The 27,738-nt window shown below is 43.1% G+C and overlaps 2 protein-coding genes across 9 annotated transcripts; one reads left to right on the top strand and one right to left on the bottom strand.

The window, feature by feature from the left end:
• The first annotated feature begins 22 nt into the window (after positions 1–22).
• Positions 23–8,269, top strand: mlh1 (mutL homolog 1, colon cancer, nonpolyposis type 2 (E. coli)). Of its 2 annotated transcripts, none has more exons than XM_080481265.1 (19): positions 23–262; positions 437–527; positions 736–834; positions 1,185–1,258; positions 1,351–1,423; positions 1,488–1,579; positions 1,673–1,715; positions 1,845–1,933; positions 2,032–2,144; positions 2,228–2,321; positions 2,400–2,553; positions 3,761–4,107; positions 5,028–5,170; positions 5,758–5,866; positions 5,951–6,014; positions 7,041–7,205; positions 7,276–7,368; positions 7,455–7,565; positions 7,674–8,269. In XM_080481265.1, exons 1-19 carry the CDS (start codon positions 156–158, stop codon positions 7,827–7,829), a joined length of 2,217 nt encoding a protein of 738 aa, XP_080337391.1. In that variant the 5' UTR covers positions 23–155; the 3' UTR covers positions 7,830–8,269. The 2 variants fall into 2 exon arrangements, with proteins under 2 accessions (XP_080337391.1, XP_080337390.1); XM_080481264.1 differs by having other exon boundaries at positions 5,025–5,170; positions 7,674–8,268.
• Positions 8,264–27,738, bottom strand: lrrfip2 (leucine rich repeat (in FLII) interacting protein 2). Of its 7 annotated transcripts, XM_080481256.1 has the most exons (27): positions 27,539–27,722; positions 26,146–26,269; positions 20,366–20,452; positions 19,862–19,921; positions 19,208–19,270; positions 19,029–19,067; positions 18,720–18,791; positions 17,858–17,905; positions 17,707–17,766; positions 17,432–17,521; positions 16,995–17,051; positions 16,549–16,602; positions 16,347–16,403; positions 15,845–15,916; positions 15,547–15,660; positions 15,132–15,173; positions 14,339–14,470; positions 13,845–13,916; positions 12,868–13,038; positions 12,686–12,778; positions 12,253–12,345; positions 11,507–11,608; positions 10,602–10,734; positions 9,806–9,976; positions 9,637–9,716; positions 9,441–9,545; positions 8,264–9,333 (listed from the first exon to the last, which is right to left on the bottom strand). In XM_080481256.1, exons 2-27 carry the CDS (start codon positions 26,233–26,235, stop codon positions 9,223–9,225), a joined length of 2,268 nt encoding a protein of 755 aa, XP_080337382.1. In that variant the 5' UTR covers positions 26,236–26,269; positions 27,539–27,722; the 3' UTR covers positions 8,264–9,222. The 7 variants fall into 7 exon arrangements, with proteins under 7 accessions (XP_080337382.1, XP_080337383.1, XP_080337384.1 ...); XM_080481257.1 differs by lacking the exon at positions 17,858–17,905; XM_080481258.1 differs by lacking the exons at positions 17,707–17,766; positions 17,858–17,905.

Raw genomic sequence — 27,738 nt, 5'->3', positions numbered from 1 at the left:
TAATTTAACGGAGTGGGATATCGTCTTGTTTTTTCGCTCTTCTACACACGCGCAAACTGGAACTCTTGTACGAGAAGATTATCCTAATTTTTAGACTAGAGTACAGATTTTATTTCACATGAACCTGAAGTCGCGGTCGTCAGTTCACTGGAGACATGGCGGGAGTCATCCGGAGGCTCGACGAGACTGTTGTGAATCGCATCGCGGCGGGAGAAGTGATCCAGCGTCCTGCCAACGCTGTCAAGGAGATGATTGAAAACTGGTGCGTGAGCAAAAACACTATAGTCTGACGGACGTTAAGATGGCACGAGCTACACGAGTAGAGACTTAAATCAGCAGGGTTGATGCTCATAAAGTGTGTTTGACAAGTGCCTGTTTCCATCCTGTGGTGCGATTGGACAGTAATAACAACACGTTGTGTTCTAACTTGTTTCAGTTTGGACGCAAAGTCCACCAACATCCAGGTGACCGCGAAAGACGGGGGACTGAAGCTGCTGCAGATTCAGGACAATGGCACAGGCATCAGGGTGGGTGACATGATCCCCTCCTCTATTTGCTGGGTGACTGTACTGTTTATCTATCAGATCAATTATAATCAAAGTCACACATTTCCCACATGATGCTTTTCTTGCCACCGAGATGAAGAGTGTTTAAGTGGTTTTTTTTGGAGCTGTCAGCTCTTTTAGAATCTTTCCCTCCTGACTGACTGACTGGTATTTTCTTCCTCTGGGGCAGAAAGAAGATATGGAGATTGTGTGCGAAAGGTTTACAACCAGCAAACTGCAGACGTTTGAGGACCTCTCGGGCATCGCAACCTATGGATTCAGAGGAGAGGTGAGTCGAGATACCGTCTAAAGCTGCAGAACTTCACCTCCACCTTGCATTGCTATTAGTGACAAGAGTGATCAATGCTTCTTTTGACATCTTGGCAGTCATTCCCAAATGTGGGTCAACCGGGTACAAAACATGCCCACTGTAAGTGACTTGTTTATTTCATCATGGCTACACGATAACTTACAAAATGCAAATAAACAGCATTGAGTGGGTGGGCAGATAGTGAAAAGTGCACTTTTCTGCAGCCACTGTTTTTTTTTTTTTAAACTAATAGTGTATGTATGTTACAAGTTGTATGTTTTAAACCTGTGGGATTTAGTGTGTTAAAGAACACTGTATTGTGTCTGCAGGCCCTCGCTAGTATAAGCCATGTGGCCCACGTGACCATAACCACCAAGACCGCTGATGCAAAGTGTGCTTACAGGTAGGATTTAAATTTTTTTTTAAAACCGTACATCGACGTGATGATGTGCGAGCTCTTTGATGAAACAACGGCCTCTTTGTGTTTTCTTGCAGAGCCAACTACAGTGACGGCAAACTGAAAGGACCTTCCAAACCATGTGCTGGCAACCAGGGAACACAGATACTTGTGAGTCGCTTAAACACAACGGGAACTGTAGGAGGAGGGTGACCGAGGCTGTGTTTTTCTGCAGGTGGAGGACCTCTTCTATAACATCTCCACCCGGAGGAAAGCTTTAAAGAGCCCCAGCGATGAATACTCCAGGATTGTCGAGGTGGTCAGCAGGTCTGGACTTTACCTCGACGCGTTTCCTGGTTTTCGCCGGTTTGTGTGAATAAGGTCTGGTTTCTATTCGAGTGTCTTGTGTTTCTTTTCAAGGTATGCCATTCACAACTCAGGAAAAAGCTTCTCCGTTAAAAAGGTGAGATGAGTTTTGTTTTTGAGCAAGAGAATACACTTTGTGCAGAAGACAGTTGAATCACTACTTGTTACATTTCTATCTTGAACCTTCTCTGCTTCAACTGTGCGACACTTCACTTTCTTTTTCCAGCAAGGAGAGACGGTAGCAGATGTGCGGACTTTACCCAACGCGTCTGTGGTGGACAACATCCGAGGAGTTTTTGGCAACGCAGTCAGCAGGTTGCCCCCTGAGAATACGCTTGCATGAGTTGTGCTCTTCTGTTCCTTGTTATCGGCTCATCGCTCACGGCACGACTGGCTCTGCGGCATGTTCCCAGGGAGCTGATCGAGGTCGGCTGCGAGGACCAGAAGCTGGCCTACAAGATGAAAGGCTTCGTCTCGAACGCAAACTACTCGGTCAAGAAATGCATCCTAATCCTGTTCATCAACCGTACGTGCCACGGGACACCGGTTGCAATGTGGAGTGTCTTTCACCCTGTGCTAAACTGTGGTTGTGGTCTGCGAATGTCTCAGATCGTCTGGTGGAGTCCAGTGCGTTGAAGAAGGCAGTGGAAACGGTTTACGCTGCGTACCTGCCCAAGAACACGCACCCCTTCCTCTACCTCAGGTAACTCGCAGTGGGCTCGCGCGTTTCTTTTGCGTCGGTTCCGCTATGGTTACGTTTCTTTCATGTTCCCCGGTGCAGCTTGGAGATCGCCCCGCAGAACGTAGACGTCAACGTTCACCCCACAAAGCACGAGGTGCACTTCCTGCACGAGGACAGCGTCATAGAGAGCGTCCAGAAGCACATTGAGAGCAAACTCCTGGGTTCCAACTCGTCACGCACGTATTTCACTCAGGTATGATGCTGCGTCAACCGATGAGATCTCTGTACTTTATTATGTCCACCTGTTACTGCTTTCCACAGGTTCACCATCGTTATTACATAACCTCCTGATTGTGCCGCTCTTAGTCAGTTCTTTCACTGCAGTAGTTGTTACAATGGATTAATCCGTTTGTTTAAACATTGTCGCATTAGACTTTTTAAAATGACATTTTGGGTCGAGCTGCGACATGTAGAGCACAGTGAGGAGGCATTTGTTTGGTTTGTAGCATAAGCTCCTCTAATAACAGTTGGTTAAATCAACAGTACAATAATGAGTCTTTATTGTCATTGGATGCCCTAAACATTGGTGTGCAACTACACACTGACAGCACACTACACACTAATTCACTGACGGTTATTCCAAAAGGTTAACGGGTTGAAATATTGAGTGAAGATCCGTGAGTCACATGAGCTGAAATTCCAAACAAAGAATAAATGCTAAAGCACTTGTATTGCAAAAAACAAAAACGGCAACATGTTGCACATCTGTTTGAATTTTCACATTGACCCGACTACAAAAGAACAACAGCTGTGTTTTTAAAAGTCCCCACACACTTTGGACATAAGCTTCTACTCTGGACGGGGGCATCATGTGGCCCTCTAGCTCTGCTTGACCGGCCATGAATCAAATGAAAATGGACTATTATTGGCTGCAGTGCATCTAAAATGGTGCCATTTTTCATGTTGTTTGCTATTATTACGTCATTGGCTGTGTCTAGCACCATGGCTCGAACAGCTCGCAATTGTTAGCTCACAAAATCGGTGTTTTACGGTGGGAAAAGAACAAGAGAAATCTATTTTACATTTTCTCATGTACTGAGCTCGGCATTTAGAGAACTATAATTACGATTTCCTGACACAGACGGGAAAGACTGACAAAGTGATGCAGAGCAAAAGAAGCTCATACAAATCAATTAAAAAAGAAATTACTGCTTCTTATCAAGAGATAATTCTTATTGAGCAAAACTCAGGCCTCGGCCTTTCATAGTAGTGCACATTTTCCATGCGGCTATTTGGGGAAATTATTTGGCCACTCCTGTTCCAGGCTCTTTTAAACCATTCAATTAGGGGCTGAATAGCAGGGCCGACAAGTTAAACGCGCCACTGCACACAAACACTGGATGTAGACTTGCAATCATTGATAATAACTTTCTATCCTGATCTAAAAACAAAAACTGCAGACGCTGCTTCCAGGGCTGTCGGTCTCAGGCGGCTCTGAGGTCAAGGCCTCCAGCACCGCAGCGGAGTCCAGTGAGCGAGTCTACGCGCATCAGATGGTGAGGACCGACTGCCGCGCGCAAAAGCTGGATGCGTTCCTCCAGCCTAAAGAGAAGCCTCCGCCGGCGCCACCGCCACCCGACCCCGAGCCGGTCGGTCCCAGCAGCAGCCGGGAGACGGAGAGCAGAACTGTGGAGATGGACGACGCAGACGACGTGGAGATGCTGGCGGCCCTGGACGAACAGGAAGAAGAGGCGCCTAAGGGCGAGGAGGAGGGCGGCGGCGGCACCGGAGCTCCTGAAGTTCAGAGGTGATGATTGATTATCTGTGCACGTTTGAAGTGTGTGAGTCACAATGAGAGGGTTCAGCCAGTCACTGTCATGAGTAAACCTCACAGTCAGATCTGGATGTATGATTGACTCCACTCGGCGAGCTGTCTGAACATTGACCTGCAGCAAAAGAGTTGGGTAAGCGGGCGAGAAGAAGAATGTCAGAGTAAACATGACCATCCCTCACGAGTGACGTCCTGAGGACCAATGAGTAAGAGACGCTACGCTGTGTGTATATCTGACTGATGGATGACGAATTTACCTCTCAGGAATAGATTACAATATTCCATAAGATCAGATGTTTCTTTAGTTAAATATCATAATAATCACAATTGAAACTTGAAAAATTGATGAAACAGTTTAGTTTGTTAGGAACGTTTTAATGATAACTCAGATTTTCTGAGCTGGACCCAGAAAAAAAAAAACCTAACTTGTTGAAGCTTGTCAGGTTAGAGGTGAATCATCTCCAAAAGCTTCATGATAACTAAACGTACCAAGGATATTCACATAAAGTCTAGAAGTCTTAGTCTGCACTAAGAATCACCTGAGACACTTGATTAATGAATAATCTAGCAGTTTTAAGAGGCACTTTGTCCTCAAAATGATTGAAGACTGTCCACATATTGAGGTTTTTTCAGTCATACGACCATAAACACAATATAATTTGAATTATAAAGTTGCTCTGTCACAGTTTGGTGTGTAATTTGGTCATTTTTCAAAAATATTTTCTGATATTCAAAATCTGACTTTTTACAACAGTTTCTTCTGCCCCCTGGTGGCCATCAAAATAATTCCTGTTGCCCTTTTGCTTGCTGAGTAGGAGCTGCTTTTATGACTTCATGACAAGAAATATCCGCCGCTCATCAGACTGTGTGTGTGTGTGTGTGTTATGGTGAAGCAGGAAGCGACCAAGGAAAGAGCAGGAGGAGGAGGAGGAGGGGAAAGATGAGGACTTGACAGACGCAGATGCGTCCAAAAGACGAGTGATCAAACTGACCAGCATCAAGGAGCTGAGAACGGAGATAACTGAGAACACACACAAAGGTCACAACACAGCATCCTACACACACACACGGAACATTCAAATTTTTCAAATTTTATTATTAATTATTTGCTTTGTTCTTGCGACTAATATTTTCATCATTCTGTGGGACAATTCCTTCAGGGATTTTACAGAAATGTAGACCCGAGCAGCTTTTGAGGCGCTAGTATTCAAATATTTGATTTCTTAATACATATTTGTTAATATTTTCTGATGTTTCAATGACCCACATCAAACTTTCACACCGGATGACATGATAACTGCAAGCTTTTTATCATCGGAGTAATAAAGTGACCCGATTCTTCCAGAATTTCCCCTGAATCTGTGAATTGGCTGTTGAGTTGTGTTTCCCCGCATATTTGACCAATATGTGTCTGTAATTTGAACACAAAGGTCTTTCTCCTATTCTTAATATATTTAGTTATTTATCACACAAATTCAACAACCAATCGCTGTGCCGTCTGTTATTTAGTTTGTCATTTATGATGAAAGTTTTGTAGCGACGTAGCTGCTGTTATAGCACATCTTATATAAATCCTCCCTTCGGTGTATTTTTTTTAATCTTATTGGCTTTTGCCTCGTCCCTCAGGTCTCCAGGAAATGCTCCAGAACCATTCGTTCGTAGGTTGTGTTAATCCCCAGTGGACTCTGGTCCAACATCACACTAAACTGTACCTTCTGAACACCAGCAAACTCAGGTCAGACTGCAGCCGACACACAAGCGCACTTCTGGTTTCAACCTGCCGAGCTGCATCTCATTTCTCCTTATTCTTCTGTTCCAGCCAGGAGCTTTTCTACCAAATACTCATTTATGACTTTGGGAATTTTGGAGTCCTCAGATTGTCTGTAAGTATTTTCATTTCCTGTCTGGATATAAATACTGTATTTTCCCTGAGATAATAATGTTAAACAACCCCTGCTGTTCCGAATAACAGATACACAACGTCCCAGTTTATAACAATATTACACGTCAAAATAGTGTAAAATGGCCGGGGGGGGGTAAAACACTGTAGTTTTCAGATTATTCATGCTTAACATGAATAATTTGAAGGTCTGTTCTTGTGCATGATGGAAACAAGGCAGATATTGGCCTCAAGGACGAATAATACCTCAAGAACTCCTCAACATATTAGCTTATAGTTTATTTCTATAGCGCCATTCAGACACAAGGCAATTCACATGGCCTTACAAAGTATTGTAAATACATTAGAGCAAGCTATTAAGAATCTTAAGTGATTCAGAGTATGAAAGTCTTCAAAAACCTCTCACACTCTCATCCTTTTCATTGGGTCGACTTTACGTTGTGCTTTTTCCGCTCTACACATCCAACATAGAAATAATACATTTCTACATGAGTGGAGGAAGCGCGTCACTGCATCACTTCAAAAATGAATCAAATTTCAAGGAGCAATTTTCAACTCAATCACTGTTCCCTAATATGAGATGAAGGGATTAAAATCTGCATAAAAAAAGAATAAGCAAGGTAAGAGCTCTATTAAGATAAAGGCAATATAATAAGTAAAGTCTATTGTTTATCTGGAGGAGCGACCACCAGTTGGCTGAGGTTTGTCAGCTTATCTTCTTTTGAGAACTGTCTTTAGTTTAACTGATGTCTATTATTATTTTCTACCAACAAGATAACCAACAAGGTATTTAAGCTGCCGACTTTGATCTGAAACGGCTCTTTAAAAAGGACTCGCGCCTCGATTTCCCCATCAATCAGATTAATTTTTTTTTAAATAATTTTGGATGAAGACGAGTCTTGTTTGCCACCGGGAGCTTGAGAGGAGCGTATTGAGCAACCAAACCTTTTCAGTCGACATTAACAGGAGACAGAGTGCAGCTCTGTGACGGCTTCCTGTCTGTGTCCAGACTCCAGCGCCACTGTACGACCTGGCCATGTTGGCGCTGGACTCCGAGGAGAGCGGCTGGTCGGAGGACGACGGCCCTAAGGAGGGACTGGCTCAGTACATCGTGGACTTCCTGAAGAAGAAAGCAGAGATGCTGGAGGACTACTACTCCATGGAGATAGACCAGGTTAGCAGAGACTGTTGGAACATCTTCCGAGCTCGATTTCATTGTGTAGTAAAAACTCCGCACTTCACAGGACGGAAATCTAACAGGCCTGCCGCTGCTCCTCGACAAGTACAGCCCCATCATGGAGGGTCTGCCAATGTTCATCCTGCGCCTGGCCACCGAGGTAAAAGCCTTCCTGATGTTCGGAACGTTTACATTCTGCAAACAGGGACCGGCGCGCTGAAGGCTTGTGTGGTTTTTGCCGGGCAGGTGAATTGGGACAATGAGAGGGATTGCTTCAAAGACTTCAGCCGAGAGTGCAGCGCGTTCTACTCCATCAGGAAGCAGTACGTCCTGGAAGCAGAGCCAGGAGAAGAGCAGGTGGGACATTTTGCCCCCCCCCCCCCCCCCCCCTTTCTGACAAGGACTAAAAAGAAAAATATGAGAGGAAAAAAAAAAAAAACCCTAATGAGTGTGAATCTGTTTCAGGATGCCGAGGTGAACTCCTGGCGTTGGAAAGTCGAGCACGTCGTCTTCAAAGCTTTGCGAAGCCTCTTCAGTCCTCCAAAGAGCTTCAGCGAGGACGGTACCGTGCTGCAGATCGCCAACCTGCCCGACCTCTACAAAGTGTTCGAGAGGTGTTAATGTGACCGATTAAATCAATCTGCTTAAGCGTCAATGTAAGATTTGCCTGTAAATAAAACCCTTTGTAAGAAAGAAGACTTCATACCGCGGTCTTTTATGAGTGGAAAAAGTCCCGTTCTGAATGGCCTACTTACACGTGCCAAGGCTCCACATAGTTTTCTAAAAGTAAGACTCTGGACTCGGAGCCAGGAAAAATAAAATTGGGTCACGAGTCCCACAACGATACCCAAAATGTGCCAACATCATGGGGGGGAGGAGGAGGGGGGAGATAATGATGATGCCAGAATCTTTTACCAGATTGTCCAAGACATCAATTGTAAATAAGAAAGTTGAGTAAAACAATCATTAAACGATCAAGAATAAAATGAAAAAGTAATTGGAATATTTAAATGTGCCATGTTTGCATTAAACTGTGGGAGAAAGATTTTTTTTTTCATTGTACTAAAAGTTTTGTTTTTATTTGCATGTTTCCACTGAGCCACCAGATGGCAATCTTGCACCGTCATCGTTTGACTCTCGAAACGTTTCTAATCAAGTATTCTGCTGAATCACCAACAAACCTTTCCATCTCTGATTTGGCTGAATTGACTGATGGTGTAAACTGTCCAGCACTCAAGAAAAGAAAAGCAGAGGTTCGGCTGATATGCACAGTTCTGTAAATTACACGTTTATTTTCAAGAAATCTTTTAAATATTTGAAAAATTTCAAAGAAACCGCAGCAAACACAGTTGCTTTCATATATTTTCAAATAACGACCGCGCCGGTTTTTGTGGTTCTTTTCTTTAAATACATCATACTGTACCTGTTAAAACAATTATTGTTTGATGGAGCGGTGCAGACTCCCAGTCTCCTAGTGTGAAAAGGCACTTCACTGTGTGAGGGGGAGCTGGGAAGGTGGGAGGCCGGAGCAGTCGGCGGGGTTTAAAAGCATTCAGTATATTCATTCATGCAACTTATCAAAAAAGACACACACACAAAAAAAAAAGAAAAGTAGTACAGCCAAGCAACCCAGCCAGAGGGGAATCAAAATCTCTTGGATAACATGATGTAGTGAAAAGCTCAGGGGAAAAAAAAAAGCCATGTGTCTTCAGAAATGTCTACAGGTGTATCTCCCAGCAACTTTTAGAGTTGTATTAGTGAGGTTTTTCAGTCACTCCTCGGCTGCCAAAACCAAGTTTCTGGTTTAAAAAGAAAAAATAAAAGCGGGGACACAGTTCAGTTTTTCGCCTGTGCTACAAGTTTTTTTTTTTTCTTTCTTTTTTTTAAATGTTTTTGGTTAGCTACAAATCTTAAAGTGTTACAGCGGAAAATGGAAATGTGCTCCAGACGCAATATGGCAGTCAGGGGTCTGAGGTGCGAGGTTTAAGGGCTTCTGTGGTGACGCTGCCTTGCCTCACTGCTGCGACAGGAGGGCGTTTCTGTTGGCCTTCATCTTCTCCAGGCGCTTTACTAGGTGGTTGTTGGTCATCTCCATTTCCTCGATCTTATCCAGAGCTGTGCGCAGCTGGGGGGGGGGGGCGCACAAACAGAAAATGTTAACGTCTCAATCCTGCTGATGATCAATTTTTTTAAATTAAAAAAACTACGAACAAAAAAATCAGGATTGATTACCTCTCTTTGTAGTTTTCGTTTTTCAGCTTTCAGTTCGTCTTCTACTTTCTCCGAGTTATCTGATGCCGACTTGTACCTGGACACTTGCCCTTCAAGTCTGTTGATCTGGAAACAGACACAGAAAGATGAGAATGTGTCGACTAAGAGTCCATTTCCTGTTTCTAAAACTTATTCTGAACTTTTAGTTTGAACTTACATTTTGTTCCATCGTACCCATTTCTTGCTCCGCCTTCGAAAGCTTGAACTTGTATTCACTAATTTGTCTGTTGGCATCTCCTACAATAGAAAATCGTGATGCGTGAAACTACAAAACTGTTCAAAGGGTAAACAATCATCAGCGTAATGTAGAAAAAGTCCCTGCTCACTTTGCATCTCGATGACGTGCAGGTCTGTACCGTTCTCCATCCTCTCCCCGTCGGTGTACGTGCTGTCCACCTTAGAGTGTTTCTGTCTCTCATCCTCCAGCTGGTTCTTCAACTTCCTGATCTGAGCCAACAGTTCGTCCTTCTCCTCCGCTAAATTCCGTAGCCTGACATCTGTGAAACAGAGAGAAAAGACACTGTGACCACCGTTTTTAACCGAAAACAGCATCAGTAAAAATCTTTGGTGGCTGTAGATCGGCTCAAATCCTTCCCTCCTCACGTGAACCATAATGCTAAAACATGGACATGTATAAAGGGTCACTAGATGTAGATTTTAAGCTTTGATATTAGTTTGAAATAACCACATCTGATATCTCAGCAAAAGGTTAACAAGCCTGCATCTCAGTAAAAAAAACCTTCAGTGAACACTTGCCAACACGTCTGCCTCACCTCTCTTTCCAAAACATCAGTGACAAACATGCAGAACTGCAGAAGGCCGCCTCTCGCCGCTGCTCTTTCTCAGTTCTTACACATCACTGTTCACCGAAGGTCAAAACAAAAAGGACCGCAATGTTCCCAACGAGCTGTTCAAGGTCTCCTCATTGTTTTAATGTGCAAATGTAGGCTCAAAATCTGGTTGCAAGTCCACTCTTTTCAAGAGTTTTGTTGTTTACTTAACATATATTATATCAAATTAAATGGCAGGTCTCTGAAATGCCAACATACGAGACACATTCATAGCCTGAACACATCCAGGGCATTTAGGCTCTGTATGAAGTTCTGCTACGCTCCGACTCACCCAGCGGACCCTCTCCGGCAGACTCCAGCACCTGGGCGGCCTCCTGGGAGACTAAAGTGATTCCTGAGGACAGAGGCTCGTGGTTGACGTCTCCGTTCGGTGTGCCGTCTGGGATGATGACCATCCCGTGTTTCTGTGGCGTAAAAACAGGCTTCACTGAGAACTTGATCACGTCGCAAAACTCAAATTACAAGTCTATGAACGAACAGAGCTGTGCTATTATACAATACATTATACAATAATATACAATACCAGGACAAATATAAAAAGAATTAGCTGAGCATTAGTACATCATAAAAGACTGTGCGGTCAATAATCAGAAATACTGAAATGAAAGTTTATTGGGAGTTCGTTCTGTACTAATCCGAGCCTGAAGGCGCTGAGCTCAGCTGGTATTTAAAGTACTCGTTATTCTCATCAGTCAAACTAAAGTTTGGCAAGTTTTCTACAGACATGAATATTTGTACAAACATGTTGAAACACAACCCCTGTGATATTGCTTCTTGCTGCTCACACTTACTTTCAGTCTGAAACCGTTTTCATATTTAAATCTGTTGCTCAAACATTAGCACAAGACATTTGAAAGCTGTTTTCAATGCCCTCTTTTCTTCTGAATACAAAGCAGCAGCTGGTGTCACCGGGTATCTGCCACAGGTCATGTCTGTACAGTAAAGACACCCATTTGCATATCTTCTACGAACAACATACCAGTAATTTGACACCGAACTCCCCGACCTTAGTCGAAAACATTAACATATTAGAGAAGGCACAAATGGAAAAGGGCAGGAAAAGCAAAGCAATAAAAGTGAAAGTAGAGCATGGAAAAGTGTAAAAAAAAAAAATTTTTTTTTTTTTTTTTTTTTTTTTTTTAAAGCTCTTTCCTCTTCTGGGACAAGTGAACCTACCTCTCCTGCTTTGGACTTCCCCTTGATGTCAGCGAGCTCATCTCTGAGCTCGTCCCTCTCACTCCTAATGCAATCAAAGTACTCTTTCTGCCTCTCTAGGGCCTGGCCACACAGATGAGAGAAGACAAGGGAGAGGAAAAGAGGTAGAGAGGTTGGAGAGGCTCTGGACAGACATGCAGACACCATAGACAAGACATGCTGCATGCACAAACATGCACCTCCGGTGAACAAGAGAGGGAAGGAAACAAACAGCGTGCAGAGAAAAACACCACGCAATGTTAAACGAATAGAGGTAGAACACAGGGACTGATGGGTTTGTAACACTGGGAGGTCATTTTGTCTGCACTTTGGGAATAACTACAGTTAAGAGATTTTTATCTATTATCTAATTAATTATCTGATCCACAGGTGGAACATGCATGTCATGCTATAATATATGGACCTTTGGAATTAGTTTTTAACAGGCTGGTCGCCGAACACTAACACAAAGCCAGTGCTCTCTTTTTATGAGCCGACATCATCACAGGATTCAAGCTGAAAACTCTTATTGTGACATGCAAATATCCAAACTGTGCTTGTGAATGGGTTTGGTTAATGTTTACAGGTTACAGGTCTCCGTCATGCAGAGACAGCATGAGAGGCAATAGAGTTGCAGGGACACTATATGTACAGACAAAAATAAAACAAACACACAACCACTGATTGCCTCTCATGTCCTGTCAGAAAGTCTGCGTGGGACCTCCTACCCCAATCTTTTTGTCCTTCCAGTTTATCGTTTCCTGCAGGTCAAACACCTCTCTGGTGAGCGCATCTAACTTAGTCTGCATTCGCTGGCTCTCCTGGAGTGGTATTGAGGAGTGACACAATATGATCAGAACACAGAAGCAAAACAGGAAGAGTTGAATGCAACCAAGAGATGGAGCACAGAAATACACAGGTACAACGATAATAGAAAGGGTGTGAATCTGAGCAAGTATGGCAGAGAAGGAAGTGAACGATAGTGGACAGCAGATAAGACAGTGGAACAGAGTGAAAGGTGATTAACTAGGAAGGCCAGTGCTAATTATTCCATATCAACCTCCTCCATAACAGCAGCCTGAACAGAGGTACCAGCAGAGTACCACCAAGTACTTCCAATTGTAGTGTTGTTTCTTTTTTGTTAAGTAAAAGCAATCATACCTCTATAAGTTCATCTCGCTGGCGGATTCCCTCTTTCAGCTCTTCTTGTTTATGCTGCAGAACTGTACACGAGTGCTTTTGTCTCTCTAGTTCCTGAAACCAAGCAAAACATTTTTGTAACTTTGCCAGAAGGAAATGTCAACATTTGTATGGGATGGTTTTAAGCAGTGTAGATTTTCCACCTTTGACTTTTCTTCAAGCTCTCTCCTCATCTCTGCCATTTGCTCCTCCATCTCCTCGATGACGTCCTTGAGCGTGTCCACTTGGTAGATGAGGTTGCCTTTGTCGTTGTCCAGCTGCGCGTTGGAAACCATGGCTTTCTTATACTTCTCCTCCACCTCTGTAAGTGACTCCTAATGAGGTTTGAACCCACGTTAATGCAGTTGAGTAGAAAGATCGAGAGCACAGCTCACCTGCATGCATCAGGTGGACGTAACACATTTCACACATAACCGCCAAGTACACCAGACACATTGTGAGATCTCAAGTTTGAGTGTAATTCTGTGCATCTTTTATGTGATTTTCCAAACATAAACGGGGCTATTAACGTCCGAGCGGTGACATTCATCACATAATAAAATGCGTTGAATCACTTTCAGGAGTGAATCAAGGCAACTGTGTGAAAAGGGGATCTGAAAGAGAGAACTAGTCTACCAGGAATCATGAAACACAGCTAACATGCACCAGTTGTTTCAAACACTACCAAGAACAAGTCAGAAGACAGATTAGTTAGTGAACTTTTTCTTATCAATACAATGTCCTTTTTAAATGGACAGGTTACTGAGAGTCAGTGAGCCAGAGGGCCATCCAACACTGTGCCAGTGAGAGCCTGAGTGGAAGAAGTCCAAACTGAGAGCAGGGCCGTTATCGGTCAGCAGGTGGAGCTTTTTGCTCTTCTTCTTGAAACTTTGTACCCAGCAGCAATGTGGGAGTGGTCTTTATTTCAGATCAAAACAGGAAGTGAGAGAAAACCATGCAGGAGAAAAAGGATCGTTGTGCAACTCAGACTGGGAGCAGGCAGAGACACGGCTGTGGTGTTAGCAGCTATGGGAGGGGGTACGGGGGGGGAAGGTGTGAGTGGGGAGGCAGTGGGGGTTAGAGATGCCGTACTGCTCCCAGATGACAACAGAAGGCATGCTGTGAGCTTAAGCCCCTCTACCTTCAGCTCTTTAAGCCCTTGCATGTACCGCCCTTCTACATCCTGAATCTGGTCCTTTAGTTCATAGATATCCTGTGGGGCAGATGGGAGGAATGGTTGGGGTGAATTGGGGCATCAGAGGGGGTGGGGTTGGTGTGAGGTATAAAGGAGAGATAACAAAGCACCCATGCTGCCATCTCAAAGACTGAAAGACGGACCAGCTGACATAAACATGACCACCCAGACACATGAAGCAGCTTCACAGGACACATGTCACATCCAGTCTTCCCGTGCACACAGAGAGAAAGTAGACACTGAACAGCAGGGGGCGCACAACAGAGGCAATGCTGTGGGGAGGTGGAGAGAGTCATATGCAACAGGAATGTGCGTTTCCTGGATCAAACATTTATCTAGATCAGCATTTCAGGTTTATGATGCATCTAAAAATCCAGTACAACTTCATGTATGTGTGTTGGTGACAGCGTGTGTGTGTGATGTGTGTTTGGAGACCTTACCCTAAGTTCACCCAGACTGGTGTCGGGTTCATAGACGCTACCCGTGTCTGTGCTACCCCGTCGAGATGAAGTACCGCCGAGTGATGCCAGGGTGGCTGCAGAGAGGCCCGGGGTGGCACATCTGGACGACGGCTGAGGACAACGGAGCATCCGGGTGAGAACAAAACAAGGTAACACAATTCCAACATGTTATTCAACACCATCATCTGATACAAGACAACAACTAAGTGATCCTTCTCTGAAGAGGTGGGCATAGGGGTTTGAAAGAAACACAATGCTGATGTGTTGTGGTTCCATGGTCATTAACATGGCATAGAACACAAGCTCAATGCTACTTTTCTCTTACTGATCACTATATTGATAGATTTGTCATTGTGCATTCATCAGTGCTCCATTACCGTACAGTATATTCATTCTGTAACGCATGATTGAAGGGATAGCAAATAGCACAGGAGACAGTCTTGTGAGACAGAAAAGTGCCTGTTCTTTGTGTACTCCACATACTGCATGTGAGAAGTTTACAGTGTTTTAAGCTTTTAAGCATCTAAAAATGTGGTGCTTATAGTGGCTAAATGAGATAACAGAGGCTTTAGAAAGTGGCTTTTAAAAGTTATCTTTTTGCAATATAATGGCGGTTGTTTCATGCAACTGTAATGTATTTTTTGCTTTTTAAATCTGGTGATTGCATCAATAAATCAAAACTGCTACAGTTCAAATCTGTATCTTGTTGAATAAAATGTGATTATATTGAGTACCGTAGACATCAAGACATTTAAAACTTTAGTGTACTTACCCGACTATAATCTGAATACTGTTTGTCACATTTTTCATCCAGCTGCAAGAAAAGAGAGGAAACATGAAAATGCGGTGCAGACTGTTTTGAGAACTTGCATCCAGTACAGTCATGCTCCCATCTGCTCCTCCACCTGTGAATCAAAGAGTTAGTTTACAAGTTAAAATGAGTGCTGCATGTTCACACACCGTGCAGAGTGGACAAACAAATCAACTACACATTTCATTATCAAAGATTATACCTGCGACACACAGTCAAAAGCACTTCAGTTAACCTTGTGGGATGCCGCTATGCTGTGAGGTTGACTGTGGGATGAGTATGAATCAAAGTTCATTTTTAATCATGCGTCAGTGTTTTTCTTTTATTTCCACTGCATTTCCAAGCACACTGTGGTGAGCTCGGTTCGGTCACTTACAGCATCCAGATCTGGAATGCTCAAATCGTCGAGGTCAGACACGATGCTGCCCCTTCGATTGGAGCGGCTGAAATAATCAGCAGCCGACTCGCTAATGTTGGAGAAGTCAGAGGACTGCGGACCACACACAGGAAGAAGTGTAAAGAGATGGAAGGAAAAGAGAGTCAGAAAGGAAAGGTGTGTTGAGGTGACACTGTCACCTCGTGAAATACACTAACGGGGATTAACATCTCATCACCAACCACAGTGACTAACGACTGCGGCAGAATTGGACTAGTCTGGATTTACTACAGCTCACCGCACTGTCTCTCCGGCCTCTGCTGAAGCGCTCCTGGGACACACTGCTGACAGTGTCATCATCTGAGGAAGACTGAAAGGAGGATGCACACATGATGAGGAGCCAAAGTAATGTTGAATGGCTGCATGCCCAAGGCTTTCTCTCTACACACACACCCTTCTCTTTATTCAAACAACAAACCATAGACATCCTAGTCCTTGTATTAAACAGATTATTGGATTACACTAAAGACTAAAACCCTATAAGTAACGCTGTGTCATGCAGTTAGGATAACGTGGTCAAATGCATCGTTTAGAGCAAGTCAAGCATGACAACTTTGCTATAATATCCTAGTCGCTGAATGGTATTTCCTCATTCAGGACAATGCCTATCAACAACTCCTGAAACAACATAGTCACTCGCAAAAGGGAGGTCTTACGGTCAGTCGGGGTGTGAAGGGGCGTGTTATGGACGTCTGTCTGTTTAAGGTCATGCAAGGAGGCAGTGAGTGTTAGGTGCTCACCGCAGGGCTGCTGCGGGTGGAGCTGGCTCCAGAGGAGTACCAGCTGTATTCAGAGGGCTGTGGATGGGGGAGGAAGAGGAGGAGGAAGAGGAGGAGAGGATTAACATCAGACTAGTGGTACAACAGTTAGCTGTTGTTGGGTGATGGTTTAATTAAAAAAAAGAAAAGAAGAAAAACTGTGGCGGGCATTCAGAAGACTTACAGCTCTGGAACTGTGGCCGGAGCCATAAAGAGCAGTGTCGTCATAAATAGAGGCCTGAGGGCACACGTGGGAGACAATGCAGGACTCAGCAAAAACAGAGTGAGCATGAATCTTTGATGCACTTGCAGAATAACTTGAGCACAATTACTTTTCCGTGGCCCGTGCAATAAACTCGAAAGCATGATTTTCGACATTAAAAGGGTTGTCTTTATTCAGTAGTCTGCAACAAAGGCCAGTCTATACACAAAGACCTGCTATATCCCACTGAGGTAAAAGCCTTTGCCCCGCAGCCAACTGCTGTAAGTGTCCAGGAGCTAAATATAAACAGACCCCGTCACCCTGGGCATCCTATCACATGTATGTGGTCACAAGAGAGGAGGGGAAGGTTTACTTCTGAGGGTAACGCATGCAGAGAGAAACTGGCTCGTCAGTGGACGGAAACTGACCGTGCTGTAGCTGCGAGACAGCCCTGTGCCAGAGGTGGAGGATAAGGGAGTGGTGACCTGGTGGAGAGGTGTGTCAGGAAAGTGTCAGTTTAGAAGGCAGAGTGATGCTGGAGAGGGAATCCGGTGGAAAGCAACTAAATTTTCTGAAGACAGGATATATATTGTGGCATCTCGACACACTTTGCACTGTTTCGCAGTTTGTATCGCCACTTGACTTCAAGTAAACTAAGCTTGAGCTAAAGTCCAGAGAATTATATATCTACAAGTCAAGCGTTGGCTCTCAAAAGCGCAACAAAGCTATCGGACACAACTGTAATGTTTTTAAAATACATGAATTTTAGATAATTGCTGAATTATGCTCTGGAGATGGGAATATAAGGCCTAAGCTGCCTCTAGCTTCACTGTGTGTCCAGCACTGACAGGACAGGAGGACCAACCCGTGGCTGATAGGTGGAAGTGGAGGACAGGGCTGATGGTTTGGTCTTCGTTAGGCTGGTGTAGTTCCTTTGATCATGGTACAGTCCAGTCTGGAAGGGTGGCGACAAAACAGCACCTCAAACAAGCTGACAGTCTCATACTTGAATGTAGAAATTCTATCAATCGTTTATCAATGTGCAACTTCACAAAGCATGGACGAGCCACTCCTATTAAAAAAGCAAAACACAGTACACCAGCACTCCCAGCCACTATCCCTTCTAAATGGTACACTGACCAGCAGATCCTTCTTGGATGAAGCCTTTTTATGACCATGCAGGTCATTGTACACAGAACTCTAAACATAAAAACAGCCACAATGAGAGAAAGGAACATGAATGAAACCTCACAAAAAAGTAATAACTTGATATTTCACAAATATTACATACAGTGGAGCGGGAGGTCTTGAGTGCAGAGCTAGTGGAAAGGCTGTCAGACTAAAGAGAGACCAAAAGTCACAAAGTCATGATCAAGACAAGCTCGTAGGTTAACGTTAAGCTCACCTTCATTAGATACATGCACATGGATGCATGTATAAGAATGTAACCGCCACACTCATGTATTAGTTCATTCGATGGCTTCAAGACAGAAACTGCTTTGTTTAAAATTTTCACAGCAACTCCACATCACCATCTACTCCCCCCCCCCCCCAAAAAATAAATGAATAAATAAGCGAAACTGGATTTTGCTCTGTTATCATTACACTCCGCAATAATCCACGGATCACATGTGGGCTGATCTGTGGAGATGATCTGTAGGCATCACAGCTCATCTGTTACACCACTAATACACACACACAAACAAAATCCTCTTTACCAACAGCTATTGGCAAAAAACCTGTTCATGATTGCCCGGTGTTACATATTATAAATATGTAAAACTGTAACTGGTTGGGCCAAAAGAACTATTCCGATGATGGAAGCTTAGTACAAATTAGTATCAGGGCACCAGGATAACTCAATTATTCATTAAATGATCAACACAAACACATTGAAAGTGGGGATGTCATTTGCAAATCTCTCATGTGAAAAGCATTAATAGTAAACAAAAACAACCAAACAAACTAAAGAATACTGGATGCAAGAAAAACATTAGGGGTCCCAAAATTGTATATTTCTTAGTTAAGCTCTAAGAGTTGTAAGAGTTATTTATTCTTCTCACTACAAAGTCATTCAAGTTCAAGACGTCATGCACAGGGATCCAGGTATTCAAGCTGCACCATGCTTTCACAAAAACGCACAAACAACGCACCAAGCCATCTTTTCTGCGGGAACTGGAGTGACTCTTGCTCGAACCCAAGTCACGGATTGAAGAAGAAGTTGACTTCATTAGAAAAATAAAATAAAACAATATTAGGAGTATTCGTCTCAAAAAAAAAAAAAAAAAAAAAAAAAAAAAAGAGCAAATAAACACTGAACACATGTATGAAAGACTCTTTCAACAATGTATTTTATTACCAAAAAAAGTTTCCTTACAAGACTAATGGCTTAAACACACATAAGTGTGCCCCTCAGAAAGTGTGGTCTTAATAAAACTGCCAGCGGTGTATTATGTACGCACCCTGTAGCTGCGGACTGACATGACATCATCATCCAGCCCCTGTTAATGTGGAAACATAGAGTCACAGTAGAAAGGCAGACAGACAGAGAGAAACGTGGATGATGAGAGATTAACTGCAGGATTAACGTGGAAAGGAAACAAAGAGAGACCAAGAGGAAGTGTGCAGGGGAGATACAGACCCGGCGATGACGGCTGCTGGATCTACTACTACTACTAGAGGCTCGGGCTTTTTCTGCATCAGCCTGGGGTCGGGAAGGAAAGTGGGTAAGAATTATCGAGTGGAAGTTCAAAGGCCAGTGAAATACGCAACAGTTGCTATGCACAGCCCAAACCAAGCAAAACAACATCTGCATGTTTATCACTCCACGACTCGCAAATGTTATCCACTTCAAGCACAGCTGAAGAACTATTGAGACGCAAGAGTTGCTAATATATTTAATAATTTTGTTTGATATGACAGCACAAAATACAAAGCCGTCAACTGTGTCAATACATCACCACACATACAGATTAATGCCATGCAAAAGTGAATCACAGCCACCTATATCCTCTGTGGAGTGGCAGCAGTTCGGAGTAGAACTCAAAGCCAAACCGCCTTCTTGCACATAGACTCACCCACCCTAAATAAAGTCAAAGGCCAAAGCCTGCTCTCCAAACACACGCAGTCGCAGATTACGGTGTCTCCAAAGCAAATACACAGCCGAGGCATATTTCCACAGTGAGGTACAGAGTAGTCTGTGGAGCTAACCGGTCAGGGTTGACTGGGACTCAATCCCACACGACAGGCTGTGTTAGTGGAAAATCGAGGCTACAACACTCCGTCGCTGGCCTACCATCCACTGGTGGATCTGGCCCCATTTTCTGTTGCTACTGCTGGATGAGTGGTAAGAAATCTGGACAGAGGGACGAAATGCCAGGAGAAACATACAATCATATTACACTCAAAACCGCTGAGTTGTTAAAAACTAGGTGACATTTATGACAGGAATAGAACGTCTGGTTTGATGTGTGGACATGCAGCACTCTCATTTTTCTCTGCGGGTATATTACTGTGCATCAACTGTCAGATTAATCTATAAATGCCTTTCTTGGCATTATAGCCAAACCGCTCCTCTGTAGATGGAAGTATGGACTGAGATGAGTTTCTTGCACTGCAGCTTTTAGGAAAGAAAGTAGATGAGGACACCAATCAATTAAAAATCAATTTCCACTCTCAGGCGGTGGTTGATCGATGTGTTGAGAGCAGAAGTTATGAGGGTTTACACAACCAGTATGATGGATTGAATAATGATCACAGTGACTCTTTGCACCACCAGGGTCATTGTTGCATTGTTTACCTCTTTTTGTTGCCGTTCCAGTTCCCTCATTCGAATGTCCCTGGCCTCTGCCCGAGCCGCCCTCTTTGCTGCCAGCCTCGCCTCCGCCTGCAAGACAACATGAACACACCTGTCAGCCATGAAAGAAAACTCGTAAAAGGTGCCCTTCTGAAAGGACCCGCCCAGTCGCAGGTAGGTAATAATGAGAAAGGAAAGCACTTCAACTAAAATAACAATCACACAATAGTAGATATGAAAATTACCGTACAAACATCTGTTTCTTATAAGAGATGACTAACACGACAAAAGATACCTTGAGACTGATTGCATATCTTCACACTTGCTTGTTTATAAGTTGCTTTATCAACGTCTATAGAAATCCAATTTGCTTTAAGCTGCAAGCTAAAGCAATGTTTTGATGAAGAAATCGTGTGTTGATTAAGACATGAAACAAACCACATTCTATTAAATACAAAGGACTCCCTTTCACACAGGCTGCACATATATGATGCTGATAACGCTTCTGTTGCATACTGGCATACTGTGACATTAAAACTCTGTCTCTCCTTAAGTGTCAACATGCAAACGCAAAGATGGAATTTGTAATGTAAGAGAAGCAGGACTCCATCGGCTGGCCAAATACTGTAGGTTGCCCAGAGCACAAATATACAGTGCATGGAAACATAATTGCAGTACATTCAGGTTTTTTTTTGTTTTTCCTGAAAACCTCCAAGTTCTGTGATAAACACGCTTGTTTATCTTTTGAACATAATACAATAAGGCTAACATGAATTGTTGAGTTCAGGATCGCTGAAACATGAGCACAAGCTTGGAAAAGCTGGTGGAAGAATCTCCCAAACCCTCGCTGCCCAGTTTTATCTGTGAATCTCGGCTCTGTGGTCTCTCTGAGTGCTTGGGATGCCTCCTCACCATCAACATGTGTTAACCATCAGCTTCAGGAGGGCTAATTTAAAGCCCTCGTGGGGGGGATGCCAATAGTGCACAAACAAATGCACAGAGGAGGATGGAAAACAACTTTAGTCAAGACAGTTTGGTTCTGCTCAGCTTGTGAAACACAGAGGGGGATTTCACAATACCCAAGCAGCGGCCCCTCGCGCACAAACAAATCTAAGTAAAAGCTAAGCAAAACCCAAAAACTCTACTCTTTGGTTCGGGGGGAGGGGGAAGAGTCTGCACAATTTCGCCTCAAGAAAGTCAGAATATGAACAGGAGCTCACTTTAAAGGGTACCCCAGCAGAGAAGTGTAATTTAAGCAACATACACATGGGGGGGTGGGGTGTATGAGGAGCAACTCAGGTGACTGTGAATTATTCTATTACATCCATTTTAACCAAATCAAATAATGTTTCTGTTTTTGTTATACGAGTTTATGAGCAAAGTACACCTGCCCATGTAGTCTAGAGCTTTATCTCCAACTAAGAGACAGTCCATAAATATTGAGGGCAGTGTGTACAGTATCTCAATGCAGACCAACACCGTCAGCATTCCAGCAATTTCTTATCTGCGCTGCCAGAATAGAAAGCCTGTGGGTATGGGCTATTCTTGTTTCAATAATAACCCGGAGTGAACAAACACAACCTTCTACTTCTATCCGACACATTGACTTATGTTAAAATCCTGGCAATTGATGAGAACAACAAATATCTTCGGCCTGTTCTGTGGAATCGATCGCCAGCAGCTAAAATAAAGCCAATCAAACCCCTGATCTTGTCTTTATTGTTTCCACTGTGTTATGTCTCACTGAAGCCCGCTAGTGTTACTGTACAGAATCAACACTGGGCAGGAGAGTGAAAATTAGAAGCGTGAATGTGAAAACTGACAACTCGAGTGTGTGAGTACAGGCAATCACCAAAGTTAGCTCATCTCCGATGGCGACACTGCTAACGACATTATCCCTGCTTTCTATTTCCTAATTAGCAGAGAGTGTGTACAAGGCTCAGGGAAAGAGCTCATCATTGTGGCTGATGCTTACTATCACTTTCACGGGCTGTTACAAATTAACCTTTTTAATGAGTAACTTGATGACAAAAAAGCTTTTCATAGTGTTAGCTTGAGTCTGAACAAACAGGTAATGAGGTGAAGGAAGTCCTTCTGCTGCACCAGGAGCTTCAAGAGCCGTTAACCTTTAGTATTAAAAATTACAAGAACAGCTTATAAAAATCAATATTTTGTACAATCATTGAAAAATCATAAAAACAAGACATGACATCCAGAGGACTCCACCTTATATATAGTGTATTAGATATATGCTGAACTAAACATTTTATTCTAATACTGTCACTGCTGACAGGATATGTCATGTGTGTTTTTTTCTCGTTAAAAGTTCCAGGAATTATGGTGAAAAATAAACAAAAAAACCCCCAAAAAACTAGAATTTTGAGAACTGTAGTATTTTAGTCATTATCATGGCTCCTCAGAACCGCCAACCACAGACAATATTCACCAGTGTGTCATATATGTGTAATGTGAGCTTAACACCAGAAAACCTGCCACACAATATAAATGTGAATTATTCTATAGAAAAAGGGCAAAAACACTAACTTAATGCATATTTTCTTTATTTATAAATCGACAATAATAGAAAGTAAATAACTAAAAGGTAAATAACTCAAGTCATAACAGGGCTACACATTGAGATGAATGAGGACCTTTTAAGAGATGCCAAATTGTTGAAGACTCAGGTCTAGTTCTTGGTTTTTGCTCTTCCACAAAAAGAAATATGTGAAAGAACCCAAAGATGTGGCCATCTATTTCAAAGCTATGAAAGTGTGACACACAATGACGACCAATAAATAAGTGGAGACATTTAATATGATTTAGAGGACCATAGTGAATCACCATAATGAACAGTAAATAAAAGAAGTCACACGCCAGTTTGTTGTCCTGTATAAAATATAAACACAAGCTTTCATTTTCGTGATGACAACAAAACCAAATGTGAGTCAAAAACAAGTCTGTTCAATGGGGGCTGCTCTGGGTGACTTTATGATGCAGCATACATATTTACATACTCGCATTACTGCACTGCACCGTGTAAATGATCAGAAGGAAAGGAAAGTTGCGAGTGCATTTGGAGAAAAACCGTATGAGAAAGCAGGAGCGACTGGCTGGCTATGTGCTCTGCACCTGTTGAGCTGTCTGACAGTGTGACCTGGTCTACACAGCAGCGCAGCTGAGCTCTCTGTCTCTGACCTATCTATAGACCGGCCCATCCGGACCCGGCTCTTTTGACAGCCACATCACGGGCCTGAGAAGGTAACCTGAGCAGTGGCGGTTCATCATTAAACACACCTCCCACACTGTGCCACTAAGAGCCCTCTGATCTAATATATGATTAGCTGGGATAATGCCTGAGTAGTGACAATCGTGCACTAAATATTAGCTGATACAGCAGATAGGAGTGTTGGAATAAAAATGTGAGAGACTGCATGAATCAAAATCATATTTAGATAAAACTTAAACCCCCCAACACACTATACACACATAAAATCCAATATTTCATTAAAGAAATGTGGAATTGGGCTATCTAAGCTTAATCATTTCTGTAAATTCATCTGTAAATGAAAGCAATTTGTAAGAACTTAAGTGTTATTTATTGACTTGTAAGTAAGTAAACAAAGATATCAATACGATTTGATCACCAACTCAACAACTGGTCCAAATAATCATCAGTAAAGTTGTGTAAAATCAGAAGTGTTTCACAAAGTAGGTCTTTACATTGTGCAGTGCCTTGCTGGTTTACTTTCAGTGTCACTTTTGCCAAAATGAAAGAATGCTTACTGAAAGCTTAAAAAAAAGCTTACTGTATTAGAAGAATACATGAATGAGTTATCATGAATAACCTTGCTTGTCCTCTTTTATGACTTTGGAGATGATTCAGGCCACAGAGAACAAAGCTACAGTGTGGCTCATTGAACTGTGACCTGAAAGGCTCCCAACCATAAAGGAAAGGTGAAAGTGCAACGCTTTCCTTGCATCAGTGACTTGATATCACAGTATCAATTCATATGGACTTTGAACTATATCTTCCTCAGAAAGACGCTCCTTCTGTTCACTGGAGAAAGTCAGTCTTTGTCTTGTTTAAGTCCCATTAGCTCCACGAGACCCTAATCCACGACAACAGGTATGAGGAGACCATCTACTTGCAACACATGGTCTGTGTCACATTTGTAGGTGAGCACTGGCATTCGGAGACTCGATTGCTCTGTAATGTAGAGGCTTTAGAGCTTGGCTAGTGACGGTGCAGTCTCAAGTTAGCAGGCGTTCTCTGCAGCGGGCCGTGCCAAACACAGACAGGCTGTACATCGGCTAAAACGTGAGGCTGGAGTTGCAATGTTTTGGAGATCTTCTTGTATGAGTGGTGATGTGCAACAAGGTATAGACTGACCCCATGAACTCGCTGCACTGTCAATCTAATCTCCGGTTCGCTCCACAAAGAGATTCAGATTTAGGACGTGACTGGGAGGGTCAGATGACTCATGTTTCTATGATCAGCCTGCATGACTATAAAGAGCAAACAGACCTCTGCTCTCAGAATGAAGCACCAAACTGCTTTCAAACTGCACAGATCTTAGTTATGAAAAGGAGTGACGATAGGAATTCATGAGAGGTTTATTTATTGAGTGTTCGATAACTACTTTAAGAAGTAAAAACCTCTTCTTTTTTTTCTTCTTCTTTTTTACAGAAAAGCCACCTGTGTAGATATTTCATCTATGCCAAGCAAACATTGGACGGCTTCAAAATCGGAAAAATGATCACTGTATTTTATGGTTTTTGACAGACTGTAAAAGAAAAAGCAAAGGAATGGAAGGCCTGCTGTGGAAGAAAATGGAATATTCCCAGGGCATGTTGCTACAGGCCAAGCAGCTCCTCTGCTCTGCCCGTGTTTCCCCCCAAAACAAAAACACTACAAGTAAAGTCAATTTCTCTGCAGTCCAAACCAGCCGTCTTCACTCACTTAGGCTGAAACACAAAGTAACTGGCCAAACCTGAAAGTCCACACATAAATGTATGCTTAAGATCTATTTGCTGACACAACTTGGCCCACCATACCTCAGATCAACATAATTTTCCAAACAGATGTCTCTTGCCTCTTCGTCCTTGGCTGATTCAGTAACTCGGTGTTTTACTCTTGAGTTTTCTAAACAAGCTTAGAGTAAGTTCAATCTAAGTGTTCAAAGAAAAATGCTGAAAAAGTTAAATGTGGAGCTCATCTGTGTAACTTAATACTGACAACTTTATGCTATTTCAACAGATGGTGGCTTAATTATTTTCACAATCATTCAACAACACGAAGTTTAATCCACTTTGTAAAAGACAGAATAACAAACAGGGCAATATTAAAATATCACTGCAATCTTTGCATGCGTCAGACAACTGAAAACCACCAACATCGATAAACTTGTTTTGGAAATAACACAGTAGTAGCTGTGCACAGAGCTGGAATACATCCACATGCACTCTAATGCATCTCCAAAACATTTTATCAGCTTGTTCAGTTTGAACTTCAAAGTGCATCGCTGGCCAGTGTTATGAGAGCTGATAATGGTTTGAATGCATTTTGCTTTTATTCTAAAACATGATGGCGCTGCATCCTAAATTAACAACAGACAAATCAATTGTCCAGCTAAACTTAAAGAGCCCATTATCAAGGATCAGGTTAAACAAGAACATTGGAGCGGGAAAAACATTTATTTGCATTGAGCATAAATACGAGAATTCGAAAGACTGTGTCAAAGAATGCTTTAAAATGGATGTATGTGATGAGGGTATGAACCTACCTCCCGAGCAATGCTACTCAAGGCCTCATCCTCCGCCGAAAATCGATCTTTCACAGGAGCACGCTTTCTGCCAGAGCCTTGTGTCCCCATGTTGCCACTGCACTGCCGCCACTCTTGTTCAAAACTGGTAAATAGACACAATTACATGTAAATATGTAGACATGGACACATTTAGCAGATGTAAAAATTAAACAAACACTCCAAGAGATCTAAATAAATGCACATACAATGTATATAAGGCTCTCTCCACCACCAACATGAATGTCTCCAATTTCCAACATACTTTCCTGGGTATGGTTTCATGCACTCTAATCTTACTATCATCCCATATGCTCGCTATCTATTACTTTCATTCCTGCAAAAAACAGAAGGTGACTCATGCATGGCACCAACAAGGACTTTGGATAAACACTTGTGGCTGACATGAACCAGATTTAATGTGACATGCAGCACCGCAGCAACCCTGAAATGATCCGCATTCAAAGCCTAATATTGGAAAGCCAAGATATTATATATAAAAACATTTATAAAGTCAATCGTTCCGTGCAAATCTAAGTGTTTAAAAACAGTTTGCAGGAGTAGATTTTCCATGCAAGTTATTGTGGAAGTTAGCAGCCCAGTAGACAAAGCCCTCAGTAGCAGGCTGGTACAGACACGGGGGGAAAACGCCTAGTTTTTAGGACCCAGCTGAGTCAGAGGATCCAACCCAGACATGAGCACCGCTGTCTATGTTTGATGGTCTAACCATGTTGATTCAGAATCCAAAACCTCAAGTCTGAAAAAAATTAAAAAAAACTTTGCTGATTAATCGCTGAAATCAACCCCGAGTAACAGCTTGATGATAAGTTGTTATGAGTATCACATTAATGAATCACTTAGATTAAGTTACTAGTTGTTTTTTATTTGGTCGCTTACTCGGGCAGTTTTCTGTCCTCTAACAAAGCTAAGGCGACTGCCGCAACAACCATGTGGAGCGAGGAAAGAGAACAGTAATAGTAATAGTAACCGTTGCTCGTTGAAATCTAAAGTTACAGCTCGTTAGCGTTCGCCAGCTAAATATACTTAACGGGAGAGTTAACCAGCGTTGGCTCTGGGCTAACTAGGCGTGCTAACTAGCATTCCGCCGTCTCGAAATTCAAACTTTAAAGTAACATTTCAAGCTCCCTGTAGCGCCTCCGCTAAATCCAACACTCCAGTTAAAAACAGAAGACTGCAGCCGCGTCCCTCCGACAGCAACGACCCCGACACGGACGACACCCTGCCGGAGCCGCTGCTCGGTGACGGGTTAGCTGGGTGGTTAGCTGGGATAGCCGGCGAAGCTAACCTCGGCTCTCCCGAGACAGACAGGGCAAACTGGCACTCCTCCACCCGTCACTATCTCCCCGCCGCTCACCTTTAGATCAGCCCGCGATACTGCTGAGGTGTGCGCCCGTTTCTCCCGGAGGTTTAGGGGCGAGCCATTCGGCCTCTCTTCAGAGATTGTTAGTGTTTTTGTCCACTCTGACAGCTGTCATCAGTCCGCCTCTGCGCCGCTCTCCGTTGCCCTCCTTACCCACTTTCCACACCGCACCGCTCCCAAGGCCCCGGATGTTG

The sequence above is a fragment of the Lipophrys pholis genome, assembly GCF_963383615.2.
Source record: "Lipophrys pholis genome assembly, chromosome: 15".
Taxonomy (NCBI): domain Eukaryota; kingdom Metazoa; phylum Chordata; class Actinopteri; order Blenniiformes; family Blenniidae; genus Lipophrys; species Lipophrys pholis.
This window is presented reverse-complemented; position numbering and strand designations above follow the sequence as displayed.

What these genes read in the sequence shown, in the direction of transcription:
- mlh1 (XM_080481264.1), top strand. Translation starts at nt 156, where the DNA reads ATGGCGGGAGTCATCCGGAGGCTCGACGAGACTGTTGTGAATCGCATC. An exon ending in TTTGGCAACGCAGTCAGCAG is followed by an intron (nt 1,934 to 2,031) that starts GTTGCCCCCTGA and finishes GCATGTTCCCAG; the next exon opens with GGAGCTGATCGAGGTCGGCT. An exon ending in TCCTGCGCCTGGCCACCGAG is followed by an intron (nt 7,369 to 7,454) that starts GTAAAAGCCTTC and finishes TTTGCCGGGCAG; the next exon opens with GTGAATTGGGACAATGAGAG.
- lrrfip2 (XM_080481256.1), bottom strand. Translation starts at nt 26,235, where the DNA reads ATGGGGACACAAGGCTCTGGCAGAAAGCGTGCTCCTGTGAAAGATCGA. An exon ending in CCAGCAGCCGTCATCGCCGG is followed by an intron (nt 19,068 to 19,207) that starts GTCTGTATCTCC and finishes CCACATTAACAG; the next exon opens with GGGCTGGATGATGATGTCAT. An exon ending in CTTCCACCTATCAGCCACGG is followed by an intron (nt 17,052 to 17,431) that starts GTTGGTCCTCCT and finishes CCTCTCCACCAG; the next exon opens with GTCACCACTCCCTTATCCTC.